The sequence below is a fragment of the Drosophila takahashii genome, chromosome 2L (genome assembly GCF_030179915.1).
Source record: "Drosophila takahashii strain IR98-3 E-12201 chromosome 2L, DtakHiC1v2, whole genome shotgun sequence".
Classification (NCBI taxonomy): domain Eukaryota; kingdom Metazoa; phylum Arthropoda; class Insecta; order Diptera; family Drosophilidae; genus Drosophila; species Drosophila takahashii.
Window position 1 is genome coordinate 14,070,317 of NC_091678.1, and position 14,037 is coordinate 14,084,353.

Genomic DNA, 14,037 nt, shown 5'->3' on the forward strand with positions numbered 1-14,037 from the left:
TCCAGGGAGCTCCTGGCCTCAGGAATCAGAAACACAAGGCCGCGAAGCAGACGCCTCCAAAAAAGGGCGTGCTGCAAAAATCTTGTGGAGGTGAAATTGTGCATGCCAAGGAGGCTGAACTAATTAAATGCAAAGTGGTCTTGGCAAATTGGGAGAGTAATTATGAAGAAGTGGGGCCAATGGCGAAGCAGGCTAAGAAAATATGGAAAGAAATTTAAATAGGGACGCTGAATCTAGAATCCCTGGAACTGTACCGAGTTAGCATTAAACTATAGGTATTTACTTTATCTGCAAGGGTATAGCTTCCTTTCTTGTTATGTTTGATTTATCTTTTAGTTTCCAAGACTGCCAAGACTTCAGATTCTTTCAGCAGCAGAAAACTTCCAGAAATTTTAACTTGCTGATTTGAGTCGAAGCCTTCGACTGTCGATTCCGAACATTTCGTCAGTCGCGTTGTCTATCGAAAAATCCCACAAGTTACACAATATCAGCATTGTGGAAAAATGCCTGAGCTTAATAAAAAGTGGACCAAAAAAGTAGTGTTGATTAATGTAGTAATATCCGTGTTTTATTTTAGGGTCACACTGGCTAAAACTCAAATTTTTAACTTTTATTTCACAAGCGAGATCAAACGTATGCTGTAATATAAATCATGGATAGCCCCCGTTAGTCATTAATAATGACTCATTATAAATGGTCTTTTGGGTTCCTGATTACGTAAAAAGTAGTCAAATTCCTAATTTTTTTAAAGCGATTTTTTGGGGCACAGGCCTTTCCTTTAGACTATTACCATTTTGTTCCTGGGGCGTTTTTTCTCTTGCAACTTACTAATATCTTCAAAAACTTTTCACTTTTTATCCTTTGCATTTCTTCTTTTGGGGAACATTATATTGTGTTAATTATCGTATAAAAAATACCACCAGAGTATAAGGTGAAATGCATTTATCAACTAATCGAAGCTATCTGTTCACCAGCTGTTTAAAATATTTCTTTTGGGTTTTTTTTTCGAAAAACCTTTATGTGTACGAAAAAATGATTATCACGCAAAAGATCCGTTTTATAAAAATCTTTTACTTTTGTCTGTGACATTTTTTTAATGTGACTCATATTTTGGGAATCATTTATGTTAAAAAAACGACCTAGACATGATTATTTAAAAAACGACCTTGTTTGTGTCATTAAAACCTATGAAGCCCCTTAATGGATTTTGCCCGCCATAAAATCCCTGCAAATACCAACCCAGTATATTTCCTCGTGCTGTGTGGTATATTCCCGGGGTATTTCGCACGGTCACACAGGATCTGTAAAAAATAAAATATAGCAAATAGGAAACACAACGCAGAGGGCGAAATACGTAAAATACAAGCCGAGCAAAACCTACCAGGCCACGATAATGTAATCATGCACGGCCGCAGTCAGTTCGGGCATTGTTTTGTACACCAGCATCTCGTATACTTAGTAAATTTCACGTGCTAAATTCAGAAGAAATCCCCCCACAATTGCTACACGAATCGACGAGGGCTAGGTAATCCCAATCCCAATCCGCCAATCAACGCGATGTCCAGGAGAGAAGCCAGTCTGATGGCCTACGTGACGGCGGAGGAGCACCTGCTGAACTGCTACTCGCCGCTGGAAGGCGACGAGGTGGGTGGAGAACCGGAAGCGCAAGCGGAGGCAATGGAATCTCCAGCCGCCGGAACGGGCGTGGTTCGCCTGGAGGAACCCACCGCCAGCGGCTCAGAACTGGATCCCGCCGTGGACAGCATGATGCACGTGATATCCGACGACTCGGACATCCACAGCCTCATCTCGAGCGGCAGCGGCTTCAAGGGCTGGGCAGAGGAGCATCCGTCCACTAGTTTCGTCAGCCAGGGCGAACAGCGCCACATCTACGGCCTGTGCCGGCACATGGTGGACACGGAGGAGCCACCTGCTGCTGCTCCTGCTCCGGAATGGACCACCTGCACGCCGGCCAAGCGTCCGTGCACCAGCCACGAGGTCATCGAGATCAATGGTGGGTTAAGCTAATTTTATGGAAATTCTATCCCAATCTAATCTTACCTTCTTTTGCAGACTCCCCCGAAGCTGTCCAGGATCCCAATGGACTGGCTCTAATGCAGGGCGTAGTCAACAATTCCGGCGTTCTGCTGACCAACGGCCACATCGACCAGTTCGCCATGATGCCAGTTCGCGATGACGCGGAACATGAACTTCAGATCGCCGATGAAAGCGAACAGTGTGTGATCTACGAGTCAGTGGATGGCGAGAATATGGTCGTGTTGGCGGAGGAGCACTGCTGTGAGATAATAGTGGCCACGCAAGGAGTGGCCTGCGAGCAGGAGTTCGCCAGGGCCATCCTGATGGCCGGGAATGGAACTGGAGCCTTGCTGGGTCTGCTGCCCGAGGAAGGTGATGCAAATGATTGCCTAACTGGGGCTGCTTACATCGAAGAGGTGGTGGAGGATATGGCGACTGAAAACAATGTGTACCTCAGTGACGCAGCGCTGGAACAGCCGATGGTGCACCAGGAACTGGTCGAGGACGAGGCGCCCGAGGAGAACGAGAACGAGAATGCCACCTTCTTGGACGACACGCCGATGGAGGAGGAACGCCCGGACATCTGCCAGGTGTACGATCACGAATTGGAGGACCACGACGACGAAGAGGATGAGCAGGGCATCATGCAGCAGGAACCGCCTTCGAATAATCTTCTCAGGAAGTTGCCCCGCGAACACAGCAGTCCCACGGAATTCCCGGTCAGCTCCTCGTCCATGCCCAACGCCAGCTACAACTACGACTTTGAGGACGACTCGCCGTCCAAAGTGGCGCCGCTGAAGCGAAAATACCCCCCGCTGATGAAGAACACGCTCCATGGGGAGGCTATGGATCGGAGGCTAGCGAGCATCTGCCAGGCTCAGCCGCAAATGAGTCCCGCCGAGAAGGTCTCCAGTTGGCAGACGGCCGCCAGCGGCGAATGGGCGGCTGTCGAGGATGTGGAGAGCTTTGAGGCCGCCTTCGATCAGCACGAGGCTGTTGCGGCGCCCCTCAAACAGCACAACTTTCTCGAATTCCGCGAAACACTGGCGCGCAACATGGAGAAGGTTAGCCGCGAAATTATGCAAACCTCGGACGAATCGACGCAGGAGCTACCTAGTTCCCAGTCGGCGGCTGAGCGGCCAGTGCATCGCCGTTATCTGCAAATCCTGCCCACCGAGGAGACAATTGTGCTGGACGACGACGACGACGATTGCTACGAGGTGGTGGGCATGGACAATGCCTCCGTGACCACGTTGATCCCCGAGGAGGAACTGCAGGTGGATCAGCCGGAACAGCCGGAGGAGGAAGACGAGATCTTCCGCCCCGAAGTGTCGGACGTTAAGAACACGGAGACCCAAACGTCTGACCAGCAGAACCTCACCAAGGAAACCTCCACCACAGACTTGGACAGCAGCGCGGTTTTGGACCTGGTTCCATCCACATCCAATGCTCAGCCATGTGTCGCGGTTCCTGAAGAAATAGGTGACTTTATGCAGCCCATCTCGAGCGATCGTGGACCTTCAGAGGATCGACAGTTGGCCAGCGCTGTCCTAGATGTTATGCGTCAGCAGGTGCAAATGCAACAGCAGCAGTTCTTGGAGCACAAGATGCAGCAGCAAGGTAAGAAAGGGATATGGTTTATTCCACGTGAAACGTGACAGGCCAATTTGGGTCAAATCAGAGTCAATCGAAACTTTTTTTATTGATAGAGGATTGAAATATAAGGATGGGTTTTTCTGTTTTTTTTTTAAATCTCTTACCGTTTATTTTTAAAAAATATTTTTGTAAATTAGCCCCGACTTTTCAGTTATGCATCACTTGAGACTCGTTTGAGGTATTTTAATATTTGGTCAATCAATTTTAATCAGAGTCAATCGGAACTTTTTTTATTGATAGAGGATTGAAATATAAGGATGGGTTTTTGTTTTTTTTTTAAATCTCTTACCGTTTATTTTTAAAAAATATTTTTGTAAATTAGCCCCGACTTTTCAGTTATGCATCACTTGAGACTCGTTTGAGGTATTTTAATATTTGGTATGCAACTTTGTGGGATATCTTCATATCTTTCAGAAAAATATTTTTAAAAAATTTTAAATTTAAAATTAAGTATTTTTTAAACGAATTTTAAATTTAAAAAAAATTCTGTACGCTGGAATACACGCGATTTCCGAAAAAAATAATTATCCTCATGTTGCTTCAATTCTTCACGAAGTTGTAAAATACAATTTTTTTTTATTGGCAAGACCTACTAGTAAAGACAACGATTTTTGTTTAGCAACTTTGCATCATGCATTTTGATTGATTCTGAGATTTGACCCAAATTGGGTTGTCACGAATAAATAAATACAAATACCTAATGCCCAACTCTTATTTTCAGAGCCACAAATGGCCGCCGATCAGGTGCCCTACTGCCCCAACAATAGTATGTTCTACGAGCAGCAGGAGTTCTGCAACTACTTGGGTCTCACCGAACTGTCCACGGCCAACGCAGTGGCCACTGCGATGCGGGAGCTGGCCAACAGCACTGTGGCCCGCCGATCGCTGCGGGTGCGACCCCAACAGCAGCTGGACAGGATGCGCAGCGATGTGCGTGGCAAGAGGCGGGAGAGAGAGCGAGAACGGCAGCAGCAGAACAAGGACAAGAAAGTACCACTGACCACCAGTAGTGACCTGAGCACCGATAAAGAGGAAACCCAGCCACCTCAAATAGCGGAATCCGTTAAAGGGGCGGATGATGAGCTCAGTTCAAATGGTCAGTTGCCTGCACAGCATCAGCGCCAGTTGAATCATTTGTACGACTCATATTTACGAGATGAGGGAGATCGAGAGCCAAACAGATCCCGCAAATTACTAGGAACGCACAGGTGCTCAAAGGAGCGAGAGTTACCCAAGGAGAGCGACGGAAACAAGGAGGATCATGAAGAAAACAAGCAGCCTGAAGATGGCCGTGTTCATGCCGTTGAGGCTGCCTTCGCCAAGATCTACGAGGCAGCCGCTCCTGCCCAATCCAAGCTGCTGGAGAGCATGCAGCAACGCTTGCGCCAGGCGCGCGAGACCAAGCCCTCGATCTACATCATCAAGGCTACCAATAATGCCTCGCCGACGGCGCCATCGCCAGGCAGACAGGACGACGGTTTTGGCGATGTCAGAGCACCGCGTCCATCCGCAGTGATCTCGCGACCTGTGAAGGCAGCCAGTCCAGCGAAAGATGCTCCGCCACCAGCCGCATTACCAAAATCTACAGCTGAGTCGCCGAAAACCCCGAAACATAGGAAAACCCATGGAGTTACTAAGGTTGCAACGGCCACAAAACGACGACGCACTACGGTGGGAGCTCCCATTGCAGGAAAGCCTGCTCGCGCTCGCGATCTGGTCACCCGTTCCACCACTCATCTCAATTCGAAGCTACTGCGGAACCGCAAGGTCAGTCTGCTCAAGAGCTACGCGCTAACGGATGAACTGGCTCAGGGACGAGCCAAGCGGCTGAGCGGCGGCACAACGCAAGGAGCCAAAAAGGTGCAAATGTCCAAGATTGTAAGGGCATCGCTAAAGAGACCCGAACCAGCGGATAAGAGTCTTCCCGAACAGCATCGCCTGCAGCAGCAGCAACTGGCACCGCCAAACAGTCCACGCAAGTTGAAAAGTGTCAAGGAGAATAGCACGAATGTCACGGCAAATGACAAAACGAAAGCTATCAATCGCCTTACCAAACGCACCAAGAGAATGCGCGCCAAATCCATGCCTGCTAATCTGGAAACGGTTCCTAAGCCTGTTCAAGCCGCCCTGCCTACTGCCGCAGTGTTAAGGCTGCCGGAGTTGACAAGAGAAGTGCCCAAGGAGTCGCTAATTAACTCCGCTGCCGCAGAAGCTATAGAAGCCACCCACGTTCATTCCCCTTCCACCACCGCTCAATCGCCTTATGCACAGCCCGTGCTTATTTACCCGCCTTCGCCCACATCCCCGCCGCTGAATTCTATGGTTTCGGAACCGCATCGCCCGCGGCAGCAGGCCGGAAAGGCGAATCCCTCCGACCCAGTCCTCGCCACTCCACCCGGCGGCCTCCTGCGGCTTAGCGAGGGATCCTCGACGCTAGCTAATCCACTTTCCGACAAGCACGGTGCGGTTCTCTACATGTACTACGAACTGGAACAGCTCATTGTGCTGCAGGAGAACTGCGTTACCTTCTGGAAGTACTCCAAAGTGTTCAATGTTCTGCACCAACCGCGGCACCAGGTATCCTTCGATGTTTCAAGGAAATCGCCCACACCAGAGCTCCATCAGCCACGCGGTACCAAGGACGCAGAGCAGGAACTGGATGTTGGACCGCGATGGGTGTACCTGGGAAGAGTGCGACGCGTCACCAGAGGTGAGTTATAGGCATTACCTACTAAAGTATTTGAATATCTCTACTCTCATCTCATTCATTACAGAAAAGGAGATATTCACGCCGTTTGGCAGCCGCATTTGCGTGCACAACTCCACGCCGGTTTACCTGGAAATGCGCAGCAAGCCACATGACCACCACAAAAGGGAGGTTAAGCTTACGTCGCTGCACGTGAACGTGTACTACTTCTGCGAGGAGGAGCTACGGCCTCGGATGCACTCTGTGCACTTGGATGCTGTTAACTGGTGAGTCTCTATAAAATGCCCTGAAAAGTACCCCATCTAATCCTCGATCTTCATTCATTTAGCGATTGGTCCCACGTCATATACACAACCATTGCGGAGTCGCGTTACTTTGTGATGGCCTGGCAGCAGGAACTGGTGATGGGCAAGCCGCGATCGGGCATCTGCAAGTACTCGCTGACGCCCACTCTGGATACGCTGGCGTCGATTCGGGAGTTCAAGCAGCTGCGCCACGAGCTGCGTCACATCGAGTGCCTGTCGGAGGATCGGCTGATTGGCTACGGGCAGACGCGGATCACTGTGTGGGATCATCGCAGTGGCGACACGCTAATGAACTACGATTTGGGACGTCCTTTGGGGCAGTGCCTGGCCGCAATGCACTATCCCAGCCTGGACATGGATCAAAGCAGCATGCTGGTGCTTTATCAGCTTCTCAAGGAGGCGAACAAGCCAGGCGAGGTGCATGTAATAGCCTGCGAGCTGTCTCATGCCACGCCCTCGCATCGCCTGCTCCAGGTGCATCGCCTACCATCGCCGCAATTCAATGAGGCAACGGAGGCCGTTAACACCGGCGATCACCTGATTATTAAGAGTTCATTGAATGGCGAGGCCTGGATAAGTGCCGCTGATCCAAGGCAGCTCACCTATTTGGCGCCACAGGGCAATGGAGCGCAGCGGTTCTATGCCCGCCACAAGTCCCAGGTGATCGAGATGTCCCCGCAATCGTTGACTGTAGATAGCATCGCCAATCACATGTTGAAATTGGCTGTCCAGCAGAAACACTTGGTGTAGACCTGTTTCTTTTCTCCTTGTTAAAAATTACCCACAAGACGCAGACACAAAACGAATATCGCCTTTAATGTGAACTGTAAGAACCCTTAATTTGCTTCTGGCTGTCAGCCCAAAACATGTAGTTCAAATATATACGAAACTATAATAGGTTGCGTGTTAGACCCATTTAATCCTCACCATCATTATCATCCAGTTATAACGACATTTCGCCTAAGTCTTAAGTAAGTCACACACGTTTAGCCCTTACATATATGCTCTGCGCTATCATTGAATAAGTGTTTTTGTTTTCCTTGTTCTTTTTATTTTTTCTAAAAGAAAAACAAAACTCTAGCATAAGTTATCGTACTTTTAAACCTAACTATAGATTGAAATATTTGATTTACTACTATCAACTGCAGCAGTGGATGTGTCATATTTTTAGTTCAAAGAAAACACCAAAATGGAAGGAAATTAATGTCATTAAAAAGGAAATATATTTAAAAATACAATGGTTGTTTTTGTTAATGAAAAAAAAAGATTTCTTTCGTTTTGAATGTAGCAATGGTCGCTTATAGCAAATAGTCACTAATAACTAATGGATTAAAGGTTAATTTTATATTCTGCCTTTTCTTGATATGCAAAATATCGATACTCATTAACGTATTTATTACAAAATCCATTAGTAATCTGCTGAGAACGGTATTACACAATAGTATTCCACAGTTCACAGAAATCTGTAAATTTTACACGGTTTCCAATACAGAATTTTATAGGGAGGAGCCGAGAGATTCATGTCAAATCGTTGACTCCAGTTAAACAGTTCGTTTCCCGTCACTCGAACTTCAGTCACTTCACCGATATGTTTCTCACAATCGTCTTCCAATTTATTAAGTGGCTCTTTTCAATGGTGCCCGAAAAGCATCGGCTTCTAATTTCTGGACCAAAGGTGTACCCGTCTCCTATAGCAATTCGTTTTAAAATAGTTCGAGAAAAATTCCTGGAGCCTGAACCAGAGGTCAGCATTGAAGAAAAGCTAGCCCTCCTGTTAAACGCTACAGAAACTTTAACCACCACTCTTGCAATGGACACAAAGCTGGAGCCTGAAATAATACCACCAGCATCGGAATTGGACTTCTTGGGCAACATCCTGTTAGCAATAGGAATACCTGTTTTGTTGCGGGAAGAATTTCCTATACTTTGCAGCCTATGGAGGACCAAAAGGGAGGAATGTCAAGACGAGGCTCATCACGAAAACAATGAGAAGCCAGTTGTACAGGAGCAAGCAGAAGAAGAGGCCGTGCAAAAGTTCACATTTATGTGTGAATGCAGAATTCTCACCGACGAAGAGTGCTTAAGGCCGCCGCCAGATTATTAAATTTGCGGCTAATTTATATTTGTTAAGCGTTACCTTAAATTCAATTAAAAGAGTTTGACTTTGGTTTCTTTCATTATCTGTCGTATATTTTAAACTATTTTTGTTGTATAAGAACTAAACAATTTCATCTACTCTGTTGTCAATCATTCCCGACGTGCTACATTACAAACTAATTTGACTTAAAAGTAATCATTAATTAGTTCTTCATTAGTTTCTAAGTTCTAGTTTTTTTATTTACACAAGTTTTACTTACACGAGAAAGTAAAAAATCCATCTAAAAAACTGTGAGGTGGACCAAATGTACAATTAGAATGAACGCGAATGCTTTTCGGTAATCATATTGCCGCTAGGAAGCCAATTGCTAGCCTGAGAACCAACCACGAAATGCAAAGATCCCTAAAAAACTTGCGGCATTATCGAGCTAAATCGAGCTTACATGTCTAGTAAAGTACAAGAATTTCAAATTTAGTTACGATCGCATACTGTACAAGTTACGAATATAGAAAATATATATATATATCTCTATTTTGGCGAGAACCATTTCAAGGCGGTAAGTAGCCCCAAAACAATAGTTAACGCTGAGGGCGCTCCAGCAGCAGCAGCTACAGTCCACTACAACTCTTTGTCCGGCTTCTGTGTGGCCGCGACGGTTTGATTTTGCCGCTGCGCCTTGGCCAGTTGCCACCGCTTGAACTCCACCATCTGCATGACGCGAACGCCCAGCGGCTGCTGCTTCCGTCGCTGCATCACCGCCGTCAGCTTGCCGAACTCCACGCTGTACATGAAGACGACCGGAATGAGCACATCGTCCTTGCCGTCGCCGGACATTGCGAACATCGGCTGCGTCTCGCCGGAAGAACCGGGTACATTATCACAGACAATCAGCGCCACGGCCCCCACCTTCTGGGCCAGTCGCGCTTTGCTCACGAACGTGCAATCGCCGCGCTCGGCCACCAGGATCTTTCCCTTCGCCTCGGCGGCGTTCTCCAGGGTCTCATCGCAGGCCCGAAGCGGCTGGGCCAGCATCACGTCTCCCTCGACAAACTGGTCGCCAATCAATTCCGGGCTAAAGTGCGAAGGCCCGGCCATCAGGGCGACCCAATCCTGGGCCTTCTCGTCGGTGGCATAGGCCACCGCCTGTAAATGGAAATAATTATATATTATTTACTGATCAATTCCCTTTATAATGCCATAGTTATACCAACCTGCAGTTGCGCCAGCTGATTAATGCTTTGCATCTTGGTCAGCTCGAGCATCTCCTGCATAAACTGCAGTCCCATTTCGCCCTCCTCGTGGCTCTTGGCCTGAATAAAAGCAAAGAAATATCTAGAATATTGCTTGATAATCTGTGGGATGATGATGATGATGAGGAGAAGGAATAGGAGGAAGCGGAAAACCACCCAGAGTGCCAAAACGAAATGCAAACGAAACCAAAAAAGCAGAAAAGAAATAAAACTTACATTATAGAAACTATGAAACAGTCGCACCTTGCCTTGGCTGCGGTCGCCTACCGAAACCATGGTAATGCCCATGTCGTAAACAGCTCGAAGATGATCTGCATTGCTTGCCTGAAAGTCCAGAGCGCTGAGTCGCTTTCCCGCTGTCGTTCGAGGGCACGAGCCCGTAATGAAGTTGCGCAGTGGTTTGCGTACTTTCTCAGGAAAAAGCTTATTTGAACTGGGGCACGTGCGCATGAAGTCGAGTACGTTGTGTTCGTCCGACTGCCGAAAGCCTGTAAAAATAAGAATTGATTTTAGAATTAGTATTCTCAAGAGTACAATCGAAAGATTTCCCTCAAGTATAATAACTAAACTATTCTTTGGGGTACAAAGTGCCTTATCAGATAGAAATTCAGAAATTGCTTTTACTTAGGGCGCAAATAAGCAATTAGTAATACAAATTCCTCAAGGACTGTTTTTTGTGAAATAATTACTGATAAGAGTACATAGTTTTAAGCAGCGAAGATTACAAAACAAATTAAGTGGCTAGTTATAAAATATTATTGCAATATTAAGTAACAAACTTACTAAACGTGGCATTCCCTAGTTGCGCAATAGACAGAGGCAACAGGTGAGCTTCGGTGGTGAAGACAAACTCATCGACGTTGATGATCAGATCCTGGGGATCGGAGAACAAGAGGAAGAGGTACTTGATGGTCTCGGAGAGCACAAACGAGTCCATCCGATCCTCGTGCTTGCCAGTCCGCACATCATTGACGGCCGCATAGCCGCAGGAGACCTTCGCGTGCTGCTGCAGGGTCTTCAAAGCCCGCTTGCCAACCTGGAGATAGTGATGGTCGCCAGTGGCGCGGTACAGGAAGTAGGTGGACTCAATGAATTCCGGTCGCAGGGGATGCTGACCCCAATGGATTTGGAAGTCTACGGTAAAAGCCTCTGGAATAAAGGTGTGCATTTGCATAACCTGAAAGATAAATTAAGATTTTTTAGTAAATCGAATAAAAAATTGATTGAGGATTTAGCAAGGATACCTGGTAGAGCATCTCGTGCGTCTGCACGGCTGGTTTGAGGTCGCCGGAAAGCACTTGAAGACCCGGCCAGAAAGCCAGCAGCGAATCCATAAAGTTCTTGGACTTGGCATGCGGCCTGTGCATCAGCACATCCAACAGCATGGGCCCCTCGCTGACGTACTTCATCACGGCGTTGTAGTGCCGATTGAAGCGGGCTAGGTACTTGTCGTCGCCCAGCAAAACATACGATTTAAACAAATACTCGTAGTAGCTGTCGATGCCGGCGCCGACTCCCGAATCCCGACGCACCCAGTCGCCGGAATGGACATTTAGCACTGTGCCCATAAGATCGGAGCCACGGTGTCGGAGCTTCCACAGCGCATCCATGGCAGCGTGGGCTCGCACCTCGAAGATTGGGTCGCCGGTGAGTCGCGACAACGCTGCGAATTCCAGTAGAATCGTTCCTGCACACGCGGTGCAAGTCTCCCGGGATTTCTTTAACATGGGATCCTTCATGCCCAGACGGAGATTAACCCGTGCATGCGGAATGCCCGTGGATGTGTTGAAAGCCGGCAGCAGGCGGTAGCCCAGCTCACGGGACATCTCCAGCAGCTCGCCCTTGTACCAGTGCATCGTGTCCGCGTGCTTCTGCAGATACTCCGCTAGGATGTGGGCAGAGAGCAGGCCACCCACCATGCGAATGTTCGTCTCAAACACCGACACAATTATGTCGCTGTCGAACTGAACGTCGCGAATGACAAGCTTGACGGCGTGCTCAAACTCGGTGAAATCTCCCAGCAGCACCAGGGTGTCCAGAGTGTCCACCAGAGTCATGGAGAAACTAAAAATTGTTTTTTAAATATTTGTTCTTAACATTAAATCGAGGTAAACTCACTTTCCGAGGATGTCATCCATGTCGCCACGCGAGGGCGTCACTCCGCGATAGCGTCCTTTGCAGGAGAGCGGCATCAGCTCGTCGGCTGGATAGGCGTTCTCCATGTAGGCGTGATATGCATGATAGAACATATCGCGTGCCTCTTCCCTGAAAGCAAAAACAGGGTTTTAATTATAGAAAACTTGAAAACTAAATTAATAGATGGCTTACAAAAATTAAGGTATTAGTTCTGGTTATTATGATTGAATTCTTTAATAAAATTATTTTACAAATGTTTAAATTGACATAAAAAAATTTTAAAAAGTGGACATAAAAAATTGAAAAAAAAATGGTACTGAAAACTAAATGAACAGATTGCATACAAAAATTAAGGTATTAGTTTATGTGAATTTATTCTGGTTATAATGATTGTATACTTTAATAAAATTATTTTAAAATGTTTAAATTGACATTAAAAGATTTGAAAAAATGGACATTAAAAATATAAAAAAAATGGTATTGAAAACTAAATTAATAGATTTCTTACAAAAATTAAGGTATTATTTAATGTGCATTTATTCTCGTTATTATGATTGTATTTTTTAATAAAATTATTTATTTATGGTTAAAAAGACATAAAAAATTTAAAAAAATGTTAAAACCCTGGCAGCTATATTTAAAAGCTAATTGAAAGCCATACAAATCCTAAAGTCGAATAAAACAACCATATTTAAACTTGTAAGATCGAGTTATGCAAATTTAACCGGCTCGTTTCTAATTTAGATATTTAATTATAGCTAATTAAATTGTAATTAGCCTCATGTAACCTTAAATAAGCATATAGGTGTCTAAAGTTAGATGACATAGCAACAAATTTGGTAGTTAAATAAAGTCAAAAGGATGTTTAGAAGGACTCTCTTCGGATTTAGGATCTAATATAATATCAGAGATGTTCCTAGATTTACCTGAGTTCCGCCCGCTCCTTGTTGGACATGTTTTGCGTGGGCATGTTGGTTTCGGTGCTGAGGACGCATGCCACCAGGATGCAGAGGGCCACCAGGAAGGTGAGCATCAGCCGGTGGCCAGGAGCAAAGGATGCGGTGGTTTTGGCGGTCATGGTGCTGGCTATCTGGATGCTACGACTACCGATGGAGACGCTGGATCGCTTTGTCTTTCGGTTTCGGCCGCCAGACTTGCCGCTCGAGTCGTCGTGACGTTGACCTTCACTTTGAACGTGTGCTGTTGAAACAACGTTGGCTTCGATTTCGATTGCGACGTTTACGCTTCTCTTCGCCGCCTCTTTGTTGACTCCGCTTTGGGCCCGTATTCCGCTTGATTTGCAGCTTAATTGAAACAGCCAACTCATAGTTTAACTAACAATTTTGGTTTGACCGGAAAGGGCTGCCCGCTGCCCTGCCGAAATATGTATGCTCACCTCTCTCTATCTCTGCCCGAAATGTCGACCTAGTTTGTGAATTTCGGGGGCACTACGAGATCGGGTTCTGGAGAACCTCAGCACCGCTGCGTCACCTGCACTATTAATTGCATCCTCCCGACGACGACGGCGACGGCACACATCGTGCCTATTTATAATCTCGTTTGGAATATGTTTTTCCGCCCCAATAACAAACCACCACGACAGCAAAGCGAACGAAGGTTGCAGTTCGGCTGATCTGTGGGGCCTTACGCCTGTTTATTCTATATCCAGCTGGTTATAGTGTTTCGCTCTCGAGTGCTTGTGCTTTGCTGGCAATTATCAGATCGCTTATCAACTTATCAACGGCCGAACTCAAGTTTCCTTAATTTTATCACGAAAAAAATTGCCCGGAGTTCAAGTGAGACCAGCTGTGCGGCGTTCGGAAAGTGTGACCCTCTTTTTGCAAGTTC

At 46.6% G+C, this 14,037-nt stretch overlaps 2 protein-coding genes across 5 annotated transcripts; one reads left to right on the plus strand and one right to left on the minus strand.

Annotated features, from left to right (window-relative positions):
- The first annotated feature begins 1,299 nt into the window (after window positions 1-1,299).
- LOC108058337 (uncharacterized) lies at window positions 1,300-7,600 on the plus strand. Its single transcript, XM_070219714.1, has 5 exons — window positions 1,300-2,014; window positions 2,074-3,657; window positions 4,415-6,403; window positions 6,468-6,666; window positions 6,729-7,600. The coding sequence occupies exons 1-5, from the start codon at window positions 1,558-1,560 to the stop codon at window positions 7,453-7,455; spliced, it is 4,956 nt and encodes a 1,651-aa protein (XP_070075815.1). The 5' UTR covers window positions 1,300-1,557; the 3' UTR covers window positions 7,456-7,600.
- A 1,268-nt stretch (window positions 7,601-8,868) lies between these two features.
- Edem2 (ER degradation enhancer, mannosidase alpha-like 2) lies at window positions 8,869-13,985 on the minus strand. 4 transcript variants are annotated; one of them, XM_070219047.1, is made up of 8 exons: window positions 13,586-13,985; window positions 13,116-13,493; window positions 12,172-12,318; window positions 11,298-12,117; window positions 10,837-11,230; window positions 10,297-10,541; window positions 10,015-10,113; window positions 8,869-9,946 (listed from the first exon to the last, which is right to left on the minus strand). In XM_070219047.1, exons 2-8 carry the CDS (start codon window positions 13,265-13,267, stop codon window positions 9,422-9,424), a joined length of 2,382 nt encoding a protein of 793 aa, XP_070075148.1. In that variant the 5' UTR covers window positions 13,268-13,493; window positions 13,586-13,985; the 3' UTR covers window positions 8,869-9,421. The 4 variants fall into 4 exon arrangements, with proteins under 4 accessions (XP_070075148.1, XP_070075144.1, XP_070075143.1 ...); XM_070219043.1 differs by having other exon boundaries at window positions 10,015-10,155; XM_070219042.1 differs by having other exon boundaries at window positions 10,015-10,155; window positions 10,270-10,541.
- Between the last annotated feature and the right edge of the window lie 52 nt (window positions 13,986-14,037).

Bases quoted from the DNA above. Each gene is read 5' to 3' on its own strand.
- LOC108058337 (XM_070219714.1), top strand. From the start codon at position 1,558: ATGTCCAGGAGAGAAGCCAGTCTGATGGCCTACGTGACGGCGGAGGAG. The intron at 2,015-2,073 runs GTGGGTTAAGCT...CTTCTTTTGCAG, and splicing joins CGAGGTCATCGAGATCAATG to ACTCCCCCGAAGCTGTCCAG. The intron at 6,404-6,467 runs GTGAGTTATAGG...CATTCATTACAG, and splicing joins AGTGCGACGCGTCACCAGAG to AAAAGGAGATATTCACGCCG.
- Edem2 (XM_070219042.1), bottom strand. From the start codon at position 13,267: ATGACCGCCAAAACCACCGCATCCTTTGCTCCTGGCCACCGGCTGATG. The intron at 10,542-10,836 runs GTAAGTTTGTTA...TTATTTTTACAG, and splicing joins ACTAGGGAATGCCACGTTTA to GCTTTCGGCAGTCGGACGAA. The intron at 9,947-10,014 runs GTTGGTATAACT...TTCCATTTACAG, and splicing joins ATCAGCTGGCGCAACTGCAG to GCGGTGGCCTATGCCACCGA.